The 18,192-nt window shown below is 38.2% G+C and overlaps 4 protein-coding genes across 7 annotated transcripts; 3 read left to right on the plus strand and 1 right to left on the minus strand.

The window, feature by feature from the left end:
- Positions 1-2,442: 2,442 nt before the first annotated feature.
- LOC141833385 (plastidic ATP/ADP-transporter-like) lies at positions 2,443-5,081 on the plus strand. Its single transcript, XM_074720810.1, has 5 exons — positions 2,443-3,307; positions 3,460-3,726; positions 3,808-3,951; positions 4,070-4,417; positions 4,492-5,081. Exons 1-5 carry the CDS (start codon positions 2,540-2,542, stop codon positions 4,861-4,863), a joined length of 1,899 nt encoding a protein of 632 aa, XP_074576911.1. The 5' UTR covers positions 2,443-2,539; the 3' UTR covers positions 4,864-5,081.
- A 210-nt stretch (positions 5,082-5,291) lies between these two features.
- Positions 5,292-8,489, plus strand: LOC141833388 (ras-related protein RABA5a-like). 3 transcript variants are annotated; one of them, XM_074720815.1, is made up of 3 exons: positions 5,292-5,641; positions 7,714-8,080; positions 8,157-8,489. In XM_074720815.1, the coding sequence occupies exons 2-3, from the start codon at positions 7,741-7,743 to the stop codon at positions 8,486-8,488; spliced, it is 672 nt and encodes a 223-aa protein (XP_074576916.1). In that variant the 5' UTR covers positions 5,292-5,641; positions 7,714-7,740; the 3' UTR covers position 8,489. The 3 variants fall into 3 exon arrangements, with proteins under 3 accessions (XP_074576916.1, XP_074576917.1, XP_074576915.1); XM_074720816.1 differs by having other exon boundaries at positions 5,292-5,597; positions 7,684-8,080; XM_074720814.1 differs by having other exon boundaries at positions 5,293-5,641; positions 7,684-8,080.
- Positions 8,490-8,916: 427 nt separating this feature from the next.
- On the plus strand, positions 8,917-12,844 carry LOC141833387 (protein PGR-like). Its single transcript, XM_074720813.1, has 5 exons — positions 8,917-9,067; positions 9,158-9,271; positions 11,389-11,611; positions 12,190-12,438; positions 12,537-12,844. The coding sequence occupies exons 1-5, from the start codon at positions 8,922-8,924 to the stop codon at positions 12,666-12,668; spliced, it is 864 nt and encodes a 287-aa protein (XP_074576914.1). The 5' UTR covers positions 8,917-8,921; the 3' UTR covers positions 12,669-12,844.
- Positions 12,845-14,160: 1,316 nt separating this feature from the next.
- Positions 14,161-17,748, minus strand: LOC141833386 (palmitoyl-acyl carrier protein thioesterase, chloroplastic-like). Of its 2 annotated transcripts, none has more exons than XM_074720811.1 (7): positions 17,645-17,748; positions 16,439-16,947; positions 16,218-16,351; positions 15,509-15,622; positions 15,256-15,427; positions 15,099-15,167; positions 14,161-14,657 (listed from the first exon to the last, which is right to left on the minus strand). In XM_074720811.1, the coding sequence occupies exons 2-7, from the start codon at positions 16,937-16,939 to the stop codon at positions 14,400-14,402; spliced, it is 1,248 nt and encodes a 415-aa protein (XP_074576912.1). In that variant the 5' UTR covers positions 16,940-16,947; positions 17,645-17,748; the 3' UTR covers positions 14,161-14,399. The 2 variants fall into 2 exon arrangements, with proteins under 2 accessions (XP_074576912.1, XP_074576913.1); XM_074720812.1 differs by lacking the exon at positions 17,645-17,748 and adding an exon at positions 17,223-17,306.
- Between the last annotated feature and the right edge of the window lie 444 nt (positions 17,749-18,192).

The following is an 18,192-nucleotide window of genomic DNA, read 5'->3' on the forward strand; positions in this document are numbered from 1 at the left end:
CTTTATTCTGGCAATCCCTAGTGCAGATGCTCCTCTTAATTTATCAGGAATCAACGTTGATGATACAGATCTGTATCTGGATGCTTAGTATGTTTTAGATCTCATTGTTGTGGTCTTATAGTTGCAGATTACCAAAATTATCATGAAACTTCATAATCTTCTTATAGTTGCAGATTACCAAAATTACAGAAAGGAAAATTGGCAATTTGCAAATTGATCATCCCAGGGCATTTCGCCCAAGTCACCTTCATGATCTGTCTGTATCAACAAGAGCATTGCACAATTGATCTACCATGAAAATGAATTGATACAACTAAAAAAGAGTGGTGAATCCTATTCAACCGATTCTGTTTTGGACCTTTTCCACATGAGGGATCATCTCTTTACTTTCAGTTTTCTCAAAACCTAAATTTCAGCAAAGACCTATCCTGTATGTCTCTACAGAGACTGCTCCCCTCTCCACACTCTTCATGGCATCATGCAATATATCATTGTACCACAAGATGGGAGATTTCTGTAAATATTGACCTTCATGATCACTTTCTTATAGCATCAAGCCACTCTTAGCTTTTCTAGCTCACCTTTAGGATATGCAATATTCAGGAAGAAGAATTGTAACACCCAGTAAGAAAAATCCAGGTGAATTGTATCCTGATCCTTCGTATTTAAAGCACTTGCAATTAAGATTGAGCATTCGGTTAAAATCGAATTGAACTGAATCTAAAAATCGAATAAATAAATTTTTTCGAACCAACCGAATCGACTGAATTTTTCAATAAAAATCGAACAAATTGAACCGAATAAGAGATTTATAAATTGAATCAAATTTTTTAAATATTATGAAAATTTTACTAATTAATTAGAGATTTATAAATTTATTTACTTAAAATTTATAAATTATTTTTTTAATTTATTTAATTCGGTTTAATCGAATAAGGAATTTTAAAATCGAACCAAATTAATTGATTTTTTAAAAAAAAATAATCAAAATTTCAAAATTTTTTAACTAAATCGATTTATTCGATCGATTTAACTAAATTTTTACTCACCTCTACTTGCAATATGCCTTCTTCTCAGATTCTTGGAAAACCACCCCAAAATATCGATTACTAGCATCATATGAGACCATCTTGAATTAAGAGCTTGTGTTGTAGATGACTCTGCAAAGAAGGAATCTTTTAGATAGGCTGGAACCCATCTATGACGCATACTGTATAGTGTTTGCAACCATGGGTTCTCACTGATTGTCCTCCAATAAACTTCAAAAGTTTCCACATTCTCAGCCTCATCAATGGACATTTTTAGTTCATCATGTAGGTCAGGGTACCCAATGCAATTTCCTTTTGCATCTGGTCACTCTCATCACAATCAATCTGCAACATCAAGTAGTTCATTTTCAAAAGCATTCTGGACTGAAGCTAGTGTGCTGCCACCTTGAGAAACAATCAGAAGTGATGCAGTGACTTCATCTGCTTGCCAATCAGCATTCGGTCACTCTCTTTACATGGTCGATCAAGTGGACTGATCACTACACATATATTTTACTGAATTCAAAAGTAATCTCATTTGAATGAGTATATATTTTTTAATTTTTTTCTTTGATCATAAATAATTTATATTATGATTATTTTTATAAAATTTTTTAAAATTTAAAATTTGAAATATCTACATAAGAGTTTAATAGCTTCTGCGATGAAGAATTTACATTATGATTCAAATCATACGTGAGTAGAAAATTTAAATTTGATTTGACATATTTAAAATTTTAATTATTTTTTTAAAATTTAATTTTAGATTCATGATAATTAAATTCACGTTGAACAAGAATTATTAGTCCATCTTTCATCAAATTTAAAAGTAATGATACAAACTTGACCAACATATTTTATAAATGAATATAATTTTTATATCCAGGAATATAAAATAAAGAAAGACTATAATAAATAGCGAAATTTGTATTCAATCCTCCAATGATGAAACTGTAAATAAAGATTTTTATAAGTTATTAGATGAAATTATAAAAATGAAATATTTTGATTAAAAATATAAATTATTTTATTTATGTATCGTTGGTGAGATGAGGATGTATTAAAATTAATCATAAAAGATAAATTAAAATCAATGATGTATAAGAAATTTAAATTATTTATATTGGTACAAATAAAATAATAAAAAATAATGCACGGTGGCTTTTATTCATTCCTACCTAACCGATAGTATTCAAATAAAACAAAATTAAATAATAAAAAATAATAAATCTCAATTAATTTTTATATTTAAGTTGTATTAAATGTAATAAAAAAATTGACATGGGACCCTCGTTCCATTTTCCACCGCTATGCAGTCAAACCACGTTGGGTGCGAATTGAAGTCAAAAATAGAGTCTTGTCAAAAAGCAATTTTTCTATCAGCGTCGCCGTAGCAGCTCCTCCATCGCGCCCGTGCTCCTCGCTCATTGACATGGACTCTCTCCCTCTCTCCATATCTTCCTCCCAGCTCGACTCCGCGCTTGCAGAGAAGCCCATCGTCGCTTGGAGGCATGGAGAGAGTCGTCTCCACGAAAGCCATTCTTTCCGTCCCCTCCAAGCCTCACCCTCGCGCCTTCCATCCTCTCCCTTCCCTCCGCAGTCGCTTCCCCTCCCCCGCCCTCCGCGCTCCCCATGGCTTCGGCTCCCAGGACAGACCCACCTCGATCGCTGTAGCGAATCCCCAAAGATCGCTCCTTTACCCAGTGACCACCGGTGGACAGAGGAAAGGTCCGATTTTTAGGGCAAGCGCGGCGATTCCGGCCGACGGAGCCGGACTTGTCGAGGAAAAGGCGAGCCCCAAGTTCCTGGGCGTCGAGTTGTCCACTCTCAAGAAGATAGTCCCGCTTGGGATCATGTTCTTTTGTATTCTGTTCAATTATACCATTCTTAGGGACACCAAGGATGTGCTGGTGGTGACGGCCAAGGGGAGCAGCGCCGAGATCATTCCATTCTTGAAGACTTGGGTGAACTTGCCCATGGCCATCGGGTTCATGCTTCTGTACACCAAACTGTCGAACGTGCTGTCAAAGGAGGCTCTTTTCTACACCGTGATTATGCCCTTCATCGCCTTCTTCGGGGCCTTTGCGTTCCTGTTGTATCCAATGCGCGACGCCATCCATCCCACCGCGCTCGCCGACAGGCTCTTGGCAGCGCTCGGTCCGAGCTTCCTTGGCCCGGTTGCAATTCTGAGGATTTGGAGCTTCTGCCTGTTCTATGTGATGGCTGAGCTATGGGGAAGTGTGGTTATCTCGGTACTCTTCTGGGGTTTTGCCAACCAGGTGACACATTGGAATCACTTTCTTGAACAATTTCTTTCGCAATTTCATCCAAAAACAACTTTGCAGTGTTCTTCTACAGTTCATTAATCTGTTTTGAAGTAGCTTTATCACATTCAGAGTTTCTTCCTAATTTAAGGCCTTGCATTTTCCAGATTACTACCCTCGAGGAAGCCAAAGAGTTCTACCCATTGTTTGGACTCGGAGCTAATATTGCCCTCATCTTCTCCGGACGCACAGTGAAGTTTTTCTCTAACATGCGTAAGAATTTGGGGCCAGGGGTCGATGGCTGGGCAATTTCACTCAAAGGAATGATGAGTATCGTCGTTCTCCTCGGCCTTGTAATATGTGGAATCTATTGGGGTGTGAATAAGTTTGTTGTAAATGATCCAACCATTCCAAGAACAGAACGCAAAAAGAAGGTTCATCATATGATCAATACTGTGCTTTATTTAATTCCTTCTCTTCTGTGGCACTAGTTATTAAAGATACATCTATTGCAGGAGAAGCCGAAGCTAGGTATGAATGAGAGCCTGAAAGTTCTTCTGTCGTCTCGATATGTAAGAGACCTTGCAACCTTGGTGGTTGCTTATGGTATAAGCATCAACCTTGTAGAAGTCACATGGAAATCCAAGCTTAAGGCACAGGTAACTATTTGGGTTCTGCTATGGTGAATCGAATTCCTCCATTGGGTCTGCAGATTGATCTTAAAAACTGGATGTCATTTTGCCTTTGAACTTACATTTCTGCATATCCATTTGACAGTTCCCTAGTCCAAATGAATACTCATCTTTCATGGGCGATTTTTCAACTGCTACTGGAATTGCAACATTCACAATGATGTTGGTAGGAAGATGGATTCTCCGAAAATTCGGATGGGGAGTTGCAGCTATGATCACTCCCACAGTTCTACTGCTCACAGGAGTTGGGTTCTTCTCGCTAATTCTGTTCGGTGAGCCATTGGCTCCCCTATTAGGCAGTTTTGGCATGACTCCTCTGCTTGCAGCTGTTTTTGTTGGTGCACTACAGAACATTTTCAGCAAGAGTGCCAAATACAGCTTGTTTGATCCTTGCAAAGAAATGGCTTACATTCCTATGGATGAAGAGATGAAGGTCAGTCTAATTCATCCACTAATCTACAGATCTTCTAGTTTCACTTAGCCCTGTCGATATTCTTTGTATTACAGGTCAAAGGGAAGGCTGCCATTGATGTTGTCTGCAACCCCCTGGGAAAATCTGGAGGTGCCTTGATCCAGCAGTTCATGATCTTGACATTCGGTTCTCTGGCAAACTCAACTCCTTACCTGGGAGGAATACTTCTAGTGATTGTTCTGGCATGGTTAGGTGCTGCGAGGTCCTTGGACTCTCAGTTCTCGACTTTGGCCAAGCAGGAGCTCGAGAAGGAGAAAATGCTGAAGCAGAAGGAGAATGGTTCTCTTCATGAATCCACAGCGAGTGAGAACTCGTCGAACGGGTCACCGGCAAAACAAGAATTTGCTACTGAATCGGAGACTTCAGCAGGAACCAGCCATGGTCAGCAGAGTTACACTTCAAGGTAGCACCAGGAATCAAGATGTTAGGAATGGTAACAAGTTGTAGGTGATGTAGCTATCTATCAATGTAGGAATAATATGAAGAACAGGTGGTGAGAACTCTGTTCTTCGGGTATTTTTCGATATGTTCTGCTATTATTTGTGTCTTTTTTGGTTGCCATTGACCAAAATATGTTTCAATTGTTTGGAATTTTCTGAGAAAATGCACTGTTCTTCATATGTAACTTCTGTTTTGACAATCTTCCTTCCAGTCTGGTATGAAGAAGAAGGGCTTTTTTGATATTTTTTAAAAATAGAACTCCTTTTTCATAATATGAATAAAATAGGTGCTATTTTGATTTTCGTCCATGAGAACACATGTGCTATTTGACTCCGCTGACGGTGAGACTGCTCCGCGGAGGTCCAGACTCTGATGCGTTGCCCGCACGACGCCGACGGCTGACCTTGCGCAGTTTGTTTTTTAATTTCCTGAACGCCAACGCCGTGATTCCGCTCACCGGCTTCGTTTCTAGTCGAGTTACCGCTCGCGAGCTGAGTTGAAGCCCCGTTCCGCCTTCCGTTAAAACCCTTCCTCTTCGATTCGATCGTTCCGTTTTTCTTTTCCCGGAAAGGGAAGCAGTCCCTTGGCGCTGCGCTCGGAGATTGCTTCGTCGAGGTAGCAGAAGGATTCACGAGGAGAGAGGACGACGGCCGGATCTTGGGCCTGATGAGGGTGCGCCAATTATTGCCGTCCGCACGTGGTACGATCGATTTGGGTGCTCAAAGGCGGATCTGTTGGACTTCGGTGAATCCCGTGTTCACTTTGTCTAATTCTGAATATTTTACTTCCAATTGCGATCTGGTTCTTGCAAATTTTAGATTAAGTGTTAGGTTTTCGTGCCTGTTTTTCCAATTTCTTCTCGTTCTCTGTGAAATTGACCAATTGGGTTAATCACTTTTCGTGTGAAACATGTATCCTTTTGAAGAAATTTTCAGTTTTTGCTTTATAACTTTTTTTTACGAGTCGGTTCATCTTTCTTCTGTTTGTTTATAGTGAATCAAATTGAAATGTATGATTAAGTTATCATTTTTCATCATCGTATTATTCTGGGACCTTTCTTTGCATGTTGTATGCTTATGAACTGATCTTCTCGTGACATACACAATTGTACTTGTCGAAGCTTTGCTTTGAACGGTTGTCTGTGGAGTATTCTCTGGAAAACTACATTTTATATCTTAGCCTCCATTGTTTAGTTCAGTAGATTGGGTTACGAATCTCAGGTGCTTAGAATTGTAATTTTGAAGTGTAATGTTGCTTAAATAGTGATGTGAAGACCAACATGAGGGTCATAAAGAAATTGACACAAAAAAAAAAAAAATTCCTAATTCCGGAATTTCCTTAATGCCCTGCATATACTTTTCCAAATGTTAGACTTTGCTCATACCTTCCTTTTTCATATCCATGATTTGTAAAAGAAGACAAGATTATGTTTAGTGGGGTTTTGACAACTCTCTAGCATCATGTGCTATTGTAATTCGAATTATGGTGGTATTTTTTATCAACTAAAAGGCTTATATACCTTGAAATAGAGATCAATGGATCACAATTGTGCAGATAGAGGGCAAGGAAATGTCATGAAACTCAGTCAAGATTTTGATTTCCATGGAAGATTACTAATTTTTTACTTTTGCAATTGAAATTTTTGCATAATAACTGTATTTCTTGTTGATATGTGAAAAAAATTTTTGGTCTTGCTTTTATTTTGCCATCCATTATATGTAGATATAAATTATCTTGTTTTAGTGAAACAAATTATGATGCTACGTTTGCTTCAATACAATTAATATGAACTAATTTCTCAATAATGACAAAGCATGCATAGTATTTGTTGTCTGCGTAGAAACATTTAAAAGAAATAAATGGGTTAATTAAACTGGTTCTTAAGTTTAAGGTAGTGGGTTTTGATTTTCGAAACTCCTTATTTAGCATCAGTCCATTTCAATGGCTAATGATCATTGGAGGAAAAAAGAACAAAAGAAAGAGGGATATAAATAGTTTTATTTTCCAAGTTCCAGTGTTGGGTTCATTTCTTCAACTTGAAGATGGATCGCTGAAGATGGAACATATTCTCTCTTTTTTTTTTCTTTTTTCTGAAATTGGTTTGCTACATTGCTTTTCTACAAAATTTGATGGTGGGATGACCAGTTATTTTGAAGTATTATCTTTCTTTTTCTCTAAGAAATTAACTTCAACTTATACCCTTGTACTAAGAACTTGAAAACTCTTAAATGTGTTAAGTTACATGTCTCATAATGGTTTGGCCTTTACACAATATTTCAGCTAGAAACCATGAAGTTTTGTTAGTTCAATTGGGATTGCATCTTATATATGAACTGAAGATTGACAAAGGAAACTTATGGACAATTAATGTGATAGCATGAACCAAAATAGACCATCCTGAACTCTCTGTTTTAGTTTCTTTTCGCTTATTGTGTCTTAATTTTATGTTGAGGCAATGTTATTTATCTCATGTACACCTTGTTTGGTCCATTGGAGCATAGTTAGTCCCTTTTTGTTATTCTTTTAGATGTGATAGATGCTTAAACAGAAGGGAAGGTGTTGCAAATACAGGGAGGCCCAAAGAAAACATTTGTTTATGTAATAGTTTGGATATTATTGGTGATATTACAAAGCTCAGTGGAGCTGTAAGATTTATGATGATGCCAATTATTGTTGTTTATCAAGAAAAAAAATTGCATACAAAATGTTCATAGGAAGCCAATAGATTCTATTGATGTAATAGTTCAATATTTAGATGCCTCAAGCTGTGATACATTCATTTGCAGTTTGGGCTATGATTATTTACTGACCACCAGGAGAGCTGCCGCTGAGGAAGTCGAAAGATGGCTAACAATGGAGAAGAACAGCAAAGTGAGGACTATCTTTTCAAAATTGTGATGATTGGCGATTCTGCTGTCGGGAAGTCAAATTTGCTCGCAAGGTTTGCACGGAATGAATTCTATCCAAATTCCAAATCCACCATCGGGGTTGAATTCCAGACTCAGAAGATGCTCATTGATGGAAAGGAAATTAAAGCTCAGATTTGGGATACTGCTGGTCAGGAACGCTTCAAGGCTGTTACATCTGCGTATTACAGAGGTGCAGTAGGAGCACTTCTCGTTTACGATATCAGCCGGCGTCGGACTTTCGAGAGTATCGGTCGGTGGCTGAATGAACTACACGGTAAGCACTTCTTGTTTGTTGGATCCAGCGATTTTGAAAGATAGTTTCAGTTGACAAATTTTTGGCGTTTCAACAGTGCATTCTGACATGAATGTCATGGTCATCTTGGTCGGGAACAAAACTGATCTCAAGGACGCAAGGGAAGTCGATGCGGCGGAAGGCAAGGCCATAGCTGAAACTGAAGGTCTCTTCTTCATCGAAACTTCTGCGCTCGACTCCTCCAACGTCGCTGCAGCCTTCGAGACGGTGGTGAAGGAGATCTACCACATTTTAAGTAGGAAAGTATTTCAATCTCAAGCGCAGAAGCAGGAGGCGGCGGTGTTAGGCAGCGGGAAGTCCGTGGTTTTACAGGGAGATGGAAGCGAACCAAATGATGGAGCCCGGGGGGGATTTCCATGCTGTTCTTGAAATGAAGTGTATAAGCTTCTTCTGAGTTCCTTTTTCGAGACCTACTTCAGATTCACTTCATTTCATTTATCTTCAATGTAAAGGGGTATACGTGCCGATGTTCTTTCCCTTTTGGTATATTGGTGGAATGGTTGATTTGCCCATAGATCAAGAAGTCGCCATGGATGAGCTTGAATCCCCAAGTACAATTCTATATTTTTAAAATGCAAAATTTTTTGTTTTGGCGTTTTCCGTTTCTTATTTTCTGTTTTATTTTACTTTTTTAAGTTATAAAGGGGTTGCTTCTGCTTCAAGTCTGTCAATCAATTCAGAAAAGTCGTCTCCGTCGAACCGGGCGAATAAATTGGCGTGGCAGATCGCATCGCGAATGAGCTCCTCACTTCTCTCCGATCCCTAATCCTGATCGCCGCCCTCGAGGAAGGAGAAGGACGCCATGGACGGCTTCTTGATCCGCTTCGCCTTCTCGTTGTTGTTCTCCTTCTCCATCGCCGCTAGAGCGCTGAAGCGCAAGTCCGTCGACTTCTCTGCGGTTTTCGTCGGGATCCCCGCCATGGTCATCCACATGTTGGCTGGATATAGGTTTTGTTTCGTTTTTTTCCCCTCGCACTCGCCTATGTCAAGTTTTAGCGATTCGCATCATCTTGATCATGATTTTGGGTGTCTGCGAAGGTTTGCGGCTCTGCTTCTGGTGTTCTTCTCGACCTCGTCCAAGGTTACGAAGCTTGGACAGGAGAAGAAGAGGGGAATCGAGGCGGACTTCAAGGAGGGAGGGCAGAGGAACTGGTGAGTAAACTGATGATGCTGTTATGTCAATGCCAGAAGGTTCGATCTTGGGATGAACGGCAAATCAATTATATTATTTTTTTTTTCCTTTAGAGAGATCAGAATATAGGAACTTTCAGATCTCCTTCATCATTAACCTTCTGAATGATGGCTAATCTACGTGAATACCTGATGCGTTTTATAGTGATTTATCAGAATGAATCCTTATATCTAACATCAGTATGTAGATAAGCCATTTGATTCATATTATCTAACAAAGACAATGAATAAAATAACATTGAAAGCTAAATAATCAATTATATAAACCAAGCTCAGATATGAATAGGAAAATAATATTAGGAATTTTGAATGGCCATTGACTCGGTAGAAAGATAAATCATTAGAAGAAGCTTGACTATCGGTCAATACATATGCTAAAAGTTCCTAGATAATACACTAAGTTGAATTGAATTGCTTGATAATGAGGTTGTAGAAGTTCCCTTATAATCTTGTAATATGGTGTACTTGGTTGCCAATGTCATCTATATTACCTCATATGGATTCAGGATTCTAGTGAATTCTGTCACTACATATAAGGATAATTTTGGTTATAATTTCTTGATAACTCATAGTAGTTTTTTAAGATGAAAATATGATTGTTGAACAAGACCTAATCACCCTTCAACTAAAACATATGTCATAGTTCACCAAACTCTATGATCTCATATCTCCTCCCTTTGATCTACTTTGGTAATTTGTAACATCTTTATCACAAATGCCCTTTTCCTCCTGAATAAAATCTATGTGATATCATGATTATCTTTCAATTTATCTTATATTCTTACTGAAGCAATTCTTATTAATGATTTTATTCTGTTGTGCTTTGAGATGTCATGAGTCTACGTGGCAGTGTTTAGGAAATCAAACTTGTAGAAATGATCTGCTATCTATCAAACATGTAAATGTTGGTAGTCAAATAACTTTATGACTATATTATTGTGCGTGCCAAACATTAACAGAAGACAACCAGTTATTTGCTATATCTTTTACTGATAGTTTGTCAGAATAATAATCCATGCTATGTTATAAGATAACCTGTTATTGCACCAAAGCCACCATAGTGTTAAGAGTTGGATAAGATGCATTGGGCTGATTCAATAAGAAAACTATAAGGTTCTGAATGTATGGACTGTTGATTATCCTCTAATATGTTATTTCTGAATCGTAGAATGTAATTTTTCACATATAATTTGTCTTTTTCTGTTAAGTGAACTGCCTTGATAGTTTTTCGAGTAAAAAATCAAAAGGCTAACAGTCCAAGCTAAACTAGTCTAGCAATAATATTAGATAAAAGATACACAATCAAAAACTCTCAGCTCTAGTTGCCTCAAGCCTCTTCGACCTCTATTCACAAATCAATTGGCAATGCTATCAAAAGCATAATAAGATCTTCATTGTGCCACTGATTCTTCTCCATCACTTCCTCATCAAAAGCATTATGTCACTCCGGCTACACATGCTCCTAATGCCACCAACTAATGTCAAACAACCTTCCTACAATTTTATCAGAGAGGCTTCTATGAAGCAAATCAACTACACTTTGCTGAAGAAACTCATTAGTCATCTTTCACACTAGATCTTCCTAACCCCCTATTTACTCTCTGTCAAAATATCACCGGTCAACATCCTTGTTCAATCAGCTGTACTTACACCCATGTGAAGAAAATCTTGTTCCTATCGTTGCTGTAAACCAAGCTGGACATTCCTTTCACTCCCAAGCTGGTCTTCTACTCCCTCTTCAATCTTAAGGCCATCGCCAAATCCCTTCTCCAATCCACCCAATCCATTCTATTCTGAGGGTGAGGGATACCTTGATTCACCACTGCTAAACAGCGCCCTGGGAAATAGCAATTGCCACCGCCCTTTGAAGGTATTTTAAGCCTTATTTTTGAGTGCTTCATGTTTTGGGTTCTAGTTAGGCGATGTATGAAGGAATTTTTTTGTTATTCAGTTTCATGGATGGCCATGTTCAGTCTCAGAACTCACCCAAAATTGATTAAAATATTCACTTTAATGGTCCATTCAACAAAATCGTACCATGCTTTTTTAATGCAGGTTTGGCTCATCTTACTTTACAGGATACAAGTACTGGCAAATAGCATAATAGCCACAGTTTTGGTGGTGATACTCAATATAAAAACTCAAGGACAGGATAAGTGCTTGGATACCAAAGACTCAACTGTAGTAACGGCTCTCTTGGGAGGTATTGTTGGGCATTACGCTTGTTGTAATGGAGATACTTGGTCTTCTGAATTGGGAATGCTTAGCAGTGAGCAACCTCGGCTAATCACAACCTTTAAGGTAAAGCATTAATTGTGCTTTTATTTACTATAGAGTTATATCATTTCAGATTCAGCTCTTGTATTAGTGTTTGCTTTTTAAAAATTGAACAACCCCCTGAAGTAAGGAAATCTTTTCTTTTTTCATATTTTCTTGAGCCCATAACTTTACCATGATTTCAGCTTTTATTAAGGTTTTCTCCTACTCATAATATTACAATCTTATTTAGTCCCATTGAACAACCAACTGTCTTTGATATTTGGAGCCATCCAATGAATGTATCTGTTGTATAGCCATGGCCCATATTAATTCCTCATATCTAATGCCATTAAGCTTGACTTACCAGATAATATTCATTCATCATGAGTAACTATATCCATCTCAAAGAGATGGATTTGCCATTCTTCCAACTTGGCCTAAAATTACTGAGGCTCTATGAATTTCTATTTTTGGGAGTAAATTTTTCCTCATAGATGTCATGCAATCTTATGTCTGTCTGTGCAACTAAACCAACACAGCCCTAACTATTTCTGATTTTTTTTTTTTTGATTTAATAAAGTTAGCTTGATCTTAATAATTTTAAACACTTTCTCCATTAGAAAGTCCGGAAGGGTACAAATGGCGCTATCACTATACATGGACTCGTAGCAGCTATAGCAGCAGGCTTTGCAATTGGCATCACATTTGCGCTGGTTGGATTGCTTACAACAGAATGTTCATTAGATGTCCTTTGGAGGCAACTGCTAGTTGTGCCCATTGCCGCTGCCGCTGGTTTGATTGGAAGCCTGATTGATTCTCTATTGGGTGCGACCCTTCAATTTAGTGGGTATTGCACAGTACGCAAGAAGGTAACATGAAATCTTCGACTTGTCTATCAGTTATTTTCCCCCATGTTTTCATCAACGTTCCTAGCTAATCTCTTCCGAAATGTGGTGTCTTCTTGAAGGTGGTAGGTAAACACGGTCCCACGGTGATTAAGATCTCTGGAACAAGTATGCTAGACAACAATGCTGTAAATGCAGTCTCAATACTCTTAACAACACTCGTCACCTCAATCGCATGCTTATACATCTTTTAAACCGTAGCTTAATGATTTTTCCCCCTTTTTGTTCCTATCACCATTATCCACCTTGCTGTTTTATTCAATCTGGTATATTCCCAAGAAGTCATTTGTACATTAGTTTGCTGAGATGTTCCTGTTCAGTCTTGTATCTATACCAGAATTAACGACCCTAAGTAACTCTGTTAATTTCATTTTTCATGACAAAGAAAAGAGATGCTATATCAATGCAATATACACTGGCAGCTTAGAAGGATTATCTGAGAGAAGGTAATAAACATGGATGAGCACACAACAGTAGAAAATCATTTCCTATTTCTGTCGAGATTGCACAAAGCATCTTATTTAATTCCTTCCTAAGCTTATGTTTACCTAGGTGAAATAGTGGAACAGACCAAACATAATGTATTCAAATTTTCTGTTGTTTGCTTGGGTGAAGATACAAGGATGAAAGTTTTATATTGAAAGGCGTAAACAGGATGAATTTAAATAAATTTCAAATTTTTAGTGCTTGATTTTTTTTTTTTTGGGTTTCTTTTAGACGAGATTATGTATCAGTTTTTTCCTTTTTAAAATGTCATTTGCTTATTTTTCCTTTTTAAATTATCATTTAAGTCACTCATTTGTCAATAGAGAGATAATTTTAATAACAAAACAAAAAATTTAGATGGGACATTTTTTAACATTAATAAAGTTTTCAATTCAGTATCAAAATGCTTCTGATCAAAATATTTAGCTCTTTAAATCACATCTAAAACAATAACATCAATTGTGAGAGCGATTTAATGACAAAATGGAAAGCTTTAGGATATTTAATATTAGAAACTGATGGGCATTCCAAATATAAGTACACGATTTCCTAACATCCCTGCATTCGATCAGTTTCATTCTCAGTCGTTGTAAGTCCAAGTGATGCCCTGTTCATGGAGTACTTCTTAGTGCGTCACTCGATTTCTGGAAGCAGAAACAATCGCGTCCACTTCCGAATGACAAGCCCACCAGCCGAAGAATCTCCCGTACGACAGCACTAGGACCCAACAAACCGACACTTCCTACGGCCTCTCTCCAGATCTACTATTTACACTCATTATCATCAAGTCGTCCGCATCTGCCACCACCTGCCGAGCCACATGAAGCTGCTTTCGCTCCTCCTCCTCCTCCTTTTCCTCTTCCTCCTCGTTCCGGAGCCCAACGTCGAGCTGCCGACATACATTTCCGAGTCGTGCGCTGCCGCCGGCGTGGTGTTCGAGGCCTTCCGAGTCTGCTGCGACTTCCTGCGACGCAGCCGGCCGCATTGCCTTCATTTTTACGGGCATTTTGGCGATCAAGAGCTGCTGAAGGAGTGCTGTTGAAACGGAAGAAGATGGATTAATTCTGGATCTTTGAATTATATTGTGTATTGATTCAAGATCTTTGAATTATATTGTGTATCGAGAGAGAGAATAATTCATCTTACTTTATGAATAATAACACCGATGCACAATATTTTTTAGCCATTATTACTCTGGAATAGAGTCAAGAAACTACTCGCATTGCATTCTGTCACAGTTTCCAAGTGACGACATTTAATTACACAGCGCACAAATATGACCACCACCCTAAAATGAAAAATATATGAATTGAGAAAGTTAAAGAAGGGCACAAAATAATACAAGCGACATTATACGGACTCCCATCATTTTACACTGACAGTATTGAGCAGCAGGGAAAGATATCATCCTGGTGGAGTAGAGCAGGCAGGCAGGCAATTTAATTAATTGGCCCATTGGATTGGAGACCCTGGGCACGCTTGGGCCTCCACTTGGTTCGGCCCTTCATGATCTCGGCTCCAGTTTCCAAACTCAGGAGATGCTGGCACTCGATGCCAGGCTCGGCCAAGTCACCGGCAATATTGTTGTTGGAGATAGCAGTGAGCGATTGCAGCACACTACCCTTCCCGCACTCCCTCCTGTATTCCAGAGTCATGCTAGAGAGCTCATGGCTCTCCAGGATTGAGATTGGCGCACTCTACAGGTTGACAGACAATAAACAATCGTAGCAGGACCACAGAGTTAAAACTATTAGATGCAAGTGGATCATATGTAACCAATAGTTGTCATGTTTTCAGTGAAATTAGCTACCGATACGGCAAGGAATGCTTAAAAAAGGAAGAACCAATAGTTGTCATGATACTTGCATTGACCAAAACCATGTGACCCCATCAGCATGAAGCAGATAAGATAATCTAAATTCCTCGAATGGCTAAAAGTTATAAGATTCTCGGGCAATAGTTTATTATGTGGAGGTTTGTCACTGGCTACGTTTACAACGGACTGAATGATTTATTACTGTAAAAGTAGTTTCTATAGATCACAGCCATCAAAGAGTGACTTTCTTGAACTTTTACTTAATGACAAAATATTTAGTTAGATGCTTCAAGCACATGTAAATGCAAGTCAGATAAATTACCTCAAGGATCCAACCAATATACTTGACATTGTTCACGTGCTGATTGACATCCAAATCACCCCACCGAGGCTGTGTTTAGAAGAAATGAAGATATTGTGAACTAACTTACAAAAAATAAGAACTATTTAAAAAAAACACACACACACACAAGACTCACAGTCAAGCCTCTTCGAACATGATCTGCACAGTTAGCTTCAAGCTTCGGAAACGTACTGCTATCCTCATCTAAAATAGGATCCCTGTCCATAAAATAGCAAACTATTTCTGCTTTAACTTCCTCTGGAATTTTAGCCAATCTTCTGGTCTGCTTGTTCATCATCACCCACACACTTCAAAATAAAGTTCAAAACAGAGAGAATGAATCCCGACTTGCACAAAGAATCAAGTCTGTTATAATGAATTTATCAAACCTGGTTGCCCGCATAACAGTTTGGCCTGTTCTATTATCACGGACATGCCAATCACGGCGCATCCTATTTTTCCCAGATGCAGCCACCCATGTATCTACTTCAACCACATCATCCCTGAAAATAACACAATTGATGCATCCTAAGCTAATAAAGGAGAAAGAAAAAAACATATAGACAATTAAGTGAAGAAACAATCAATACACATAAAAGTATAGGAGCTAAATATGGACAATATTTAGTGAAGAATTATGTAAAAGTTGAACAGAACTAGCAAGCAGAAAGTCAGATGAAATTTAGATCAAATATAAGAGAAATGACCAAAAGGATGCCAACTTGACTTATATCTCAGTTAAAAGCATATCTGCAAATGATTTTAAAGGAACAATCTGCAAATGAATTACAACCTAACAAACCTAATCATTCAGACAATTTCTATTTTAGCAACTGCTTGTGTAGCTTAACAGTATGAGTAACAAGGAATACATGGCTACCACAGGAATTATCAACCACAATTTCTCTTCAAAACATAAATTAAATATTTGATGTAGGCAAACAAACACCAAAGCAAACAGGATATTGATCACAGCCAAAAAATTCTTTTACACATTTATATAATTGCTCGGCATGCAATATAGTGGCAGTGAGGAGGGGACTAATACCAACTATTTTGGCAATAAATTAATACAGAGGAACATGGAAAAGAACATACCAAGAAGGATATTTTTCAACAGCAACCTGCATCTTGGTTACCACCCAAATCAAATTTCTCTTACTCATTTCAGGTGTCGAACCATACCCATCACCCATGAGCCCGACACTTTTTACATGGTTGAGAGCAGTTTCCTTCATATAATAAATAGATAAAGAAGTAAATAACACTTTAACAAAAACAAGAAACAAATTGAACCAAAGTATTATCTTCCACTAAACCTGCAGATGATTCATTAAAGTCTCTATAGAGGCAGTTTTATCCGCTCCAATTTCATATGACCTAATGCTGAAGTTCTGCCTGAAAACTAAACCATCCTGCATAATCTTCCCAAGCCCAAATGCATCAGCAAGCATGTCAGGGCGCCTAGGTTTCCAGTCGATCAGGGTAAACTGCTTCTCAGCAGCCAAGAAGATAGTTGTTATGGCAGCAAATAGAAAACTCCAGTCCGGCAATTGGTTGTAAAATGTCCTTGCAGATGATGGAGCATCTTCCTCAACCTTATGGATCTCGGATTTCAGACCAACGTTTGTACGACCTGCCTTAGCAGATACTTGTGCCTTCACCCCCATGGCACCAGATGATAAGGTAGATTTAGCTACCGTGCCTCTGACACCCAAGCTTTGAGGGCCTTCACCAACGGGCTGTGTTGATTTAGCTGAGACCAAAGATGCCGAAGACGAAGCAGGGAAAAAGGCCGACGATGCCACCGTAGCAACCATTCTTAAACCTTTTAAATGTTTTCATGATTAGCTTGAATAAAGAATCATTAAACACCTGAAGAGTCCAAAATAAAGGAATTTCTCCAGCATAATAAAATAAAAGTTCAAAAAAGACTCAAGCACACACAATCAGGAAAGAGATTTTTCCTATCAAAATCTTAAGAAACTAAAATTTCCTGGATTTTCTTTCCCATAGACAACAACACGAGATTACATTAGGTAGAAAACAGGGAGGGATGGGAAAAAGGCAATCTACAAAGTTTAAATTAAATTAACACATTACTTCCTTGCAGAATTCAACAAGCAGTTATATGCTAACGATCGACACCAAGAATACGCCACAAGCCAAGTGAAAACTAGATCGAGTTCTACCAAGAAGAACTCGAAAATACTGTGTCCTTCCTTTGCACATCCAAATAATTCGATACGACCAAAAAAGATGCACAGCATCCAGCTGTCAACAGAATCCTTTAATCATTCAACATGAACAGTAGTTTCCCGACGGAATAACAACCACACAACGCTCCGCCAAATCCTCATACAAACTAAGCGAAATTATTCCACGAATCACGGTAAAACAGAATCTGGAAACCCCAAATTCACCGCAGCAAGATTAAACATTTCGCAGAAGAAGAAAAAAATCCAAAACGATCCAAATGCAGAAGAAAAAAAGAAGCCAACAAGAAGGGAACAAGAAAACTGTACCAGGTAGAGGAGAGAAGCTCCAACTGAATCAACTTCTGCGCAACGAACCGCACCGCGACCTCTTCTTCTTCCTCCTAGGGTTTGTCGGAGCAGTCTCCGGCCTGCCGCGGAGCGTCCTTAAATAGGCGCTGCTGCTGCGTTACCTTTGTCACCAGCTCACCAGCACTTGGACTTTGAGTCGCTTCCAAATCAATCCAGACCGTCAATCAATCCCGAAGAAGATCTTGACCAATTAATCCATTTTCCTAAAATTATTTAAAATTTTATTAAGTCAAACCTCCCGCGACTAAAATATTTATTTACCTTTCAAATTATTAATAAAATATTTTTTACATTAATTAAATCTATTACATTTTAAAGGCATTTAATTAACAATGATATCTAAAAATCTATCATCATTTTTGGTAAATGATTTTATGACTAATTGTGAACTGCCAACCATATGTGGCATCATCATATTTAAGGCGTATCTACATGGATAATTAATTAATTAATTAATTAATAAGCAAATCGGCGAGATTAGTTGGATATTGAGCATGCAAATAATT

The sequence above is a fragment of the Curcuma longa genome, chromosome 8 (assembly GCF_044706935.1).
Source record: "Curcuma longa cultivar G26 ecotype Majalengka, Jawa Barat chromosome 8, ITB_CL_G26_1.1, whole genome shotgun sequence".
Classification (NCBI taxonomy): domain Eukaryota; kingdom Viridiplantae; phylum Streptophyta; class Magnoliopsida; order Zingiberales; family Zingiberaceae; genus Curcuma; species Curcuma longa.

Bases quoted from the DNA above. Each gene is read 5' to 3' on its own strand.
- LOC141833387 (XM_074720813.1), top strand. From the start codon at position 8,922: ATGGACGGCTTCTTGATCCGCTTCGCCTTCTCGTTGTTGTTCTCCTTC. The intron at 11,612-12,189 runs GTAAAGCATTAA...TTTCTCCATTAG, and splicing joins GGCTAATCACAACCTTTAAG to AAAGTCCGGAAGGGTACAAA. The intron at 12,439-12,536 runs GTAACATGAAAT...GTCTTCTTGAAG, and splicing joins ATTGCACAGTACGCAAGAAG to GTGGTAGGTAAACACGGTCC.
- LOC141833385 (XM_074720810.1), top strand. From the start codon at position 2,540: ATGGAGAGAGTCGTCTCCACGAAAGCCATTCTTTCCGTCCCCTCCAAG. The intron at 3,308-3,459 runs GTGACACATTGG...TGCATTTTCCAG, and splicing joins TCTGGGGTTTTGCCAACCAG to ATTACTACCCTCGAGGAAGC. The intron at 3,952-4,069 runs GTAACTATTTGG...TCCATTTGACAG, and splicing joins AATCCAAGCTTAAGGCACAG to TTCCCTAGTCCAAATGAATA.
- LOC141833388 (XM_074720815.1), top strand. From the start codon at position 7,741: ATGGCTAACAATGGAGAAGAACAGCAAAGTGAGGACTATCTTTTCAAA. The intron at 8,081-8,156 runs GTAAGCACTTCT...GCGTTTCAACAG, and splicing joins GTGGCTGAATGAACTACACG to TGCATTCTGACATGAATGTC.
- LOC141833386 (XM_074720811.1), bottom strand. From the start codon at position 16,939: ATGGTTGCTACGGTGGCATCGTCGGCCTTTTTCCCTGCTTCGTCTTCG. The intron at 16,352-16,438 runs GTTTAGTGGAAG...TATTATATGAAG, and splicing joins CTTTAATGAATCATCTGCAG to GAAACTGCTCTCAACCATGT. The intron at 15,428-15,508 runs GTTTGATAAATT...TTTATTTTGAAG, and splicing joins ACTGTTATGCGGGCAACCAG to TGTGTGGGTGATGATGAACA.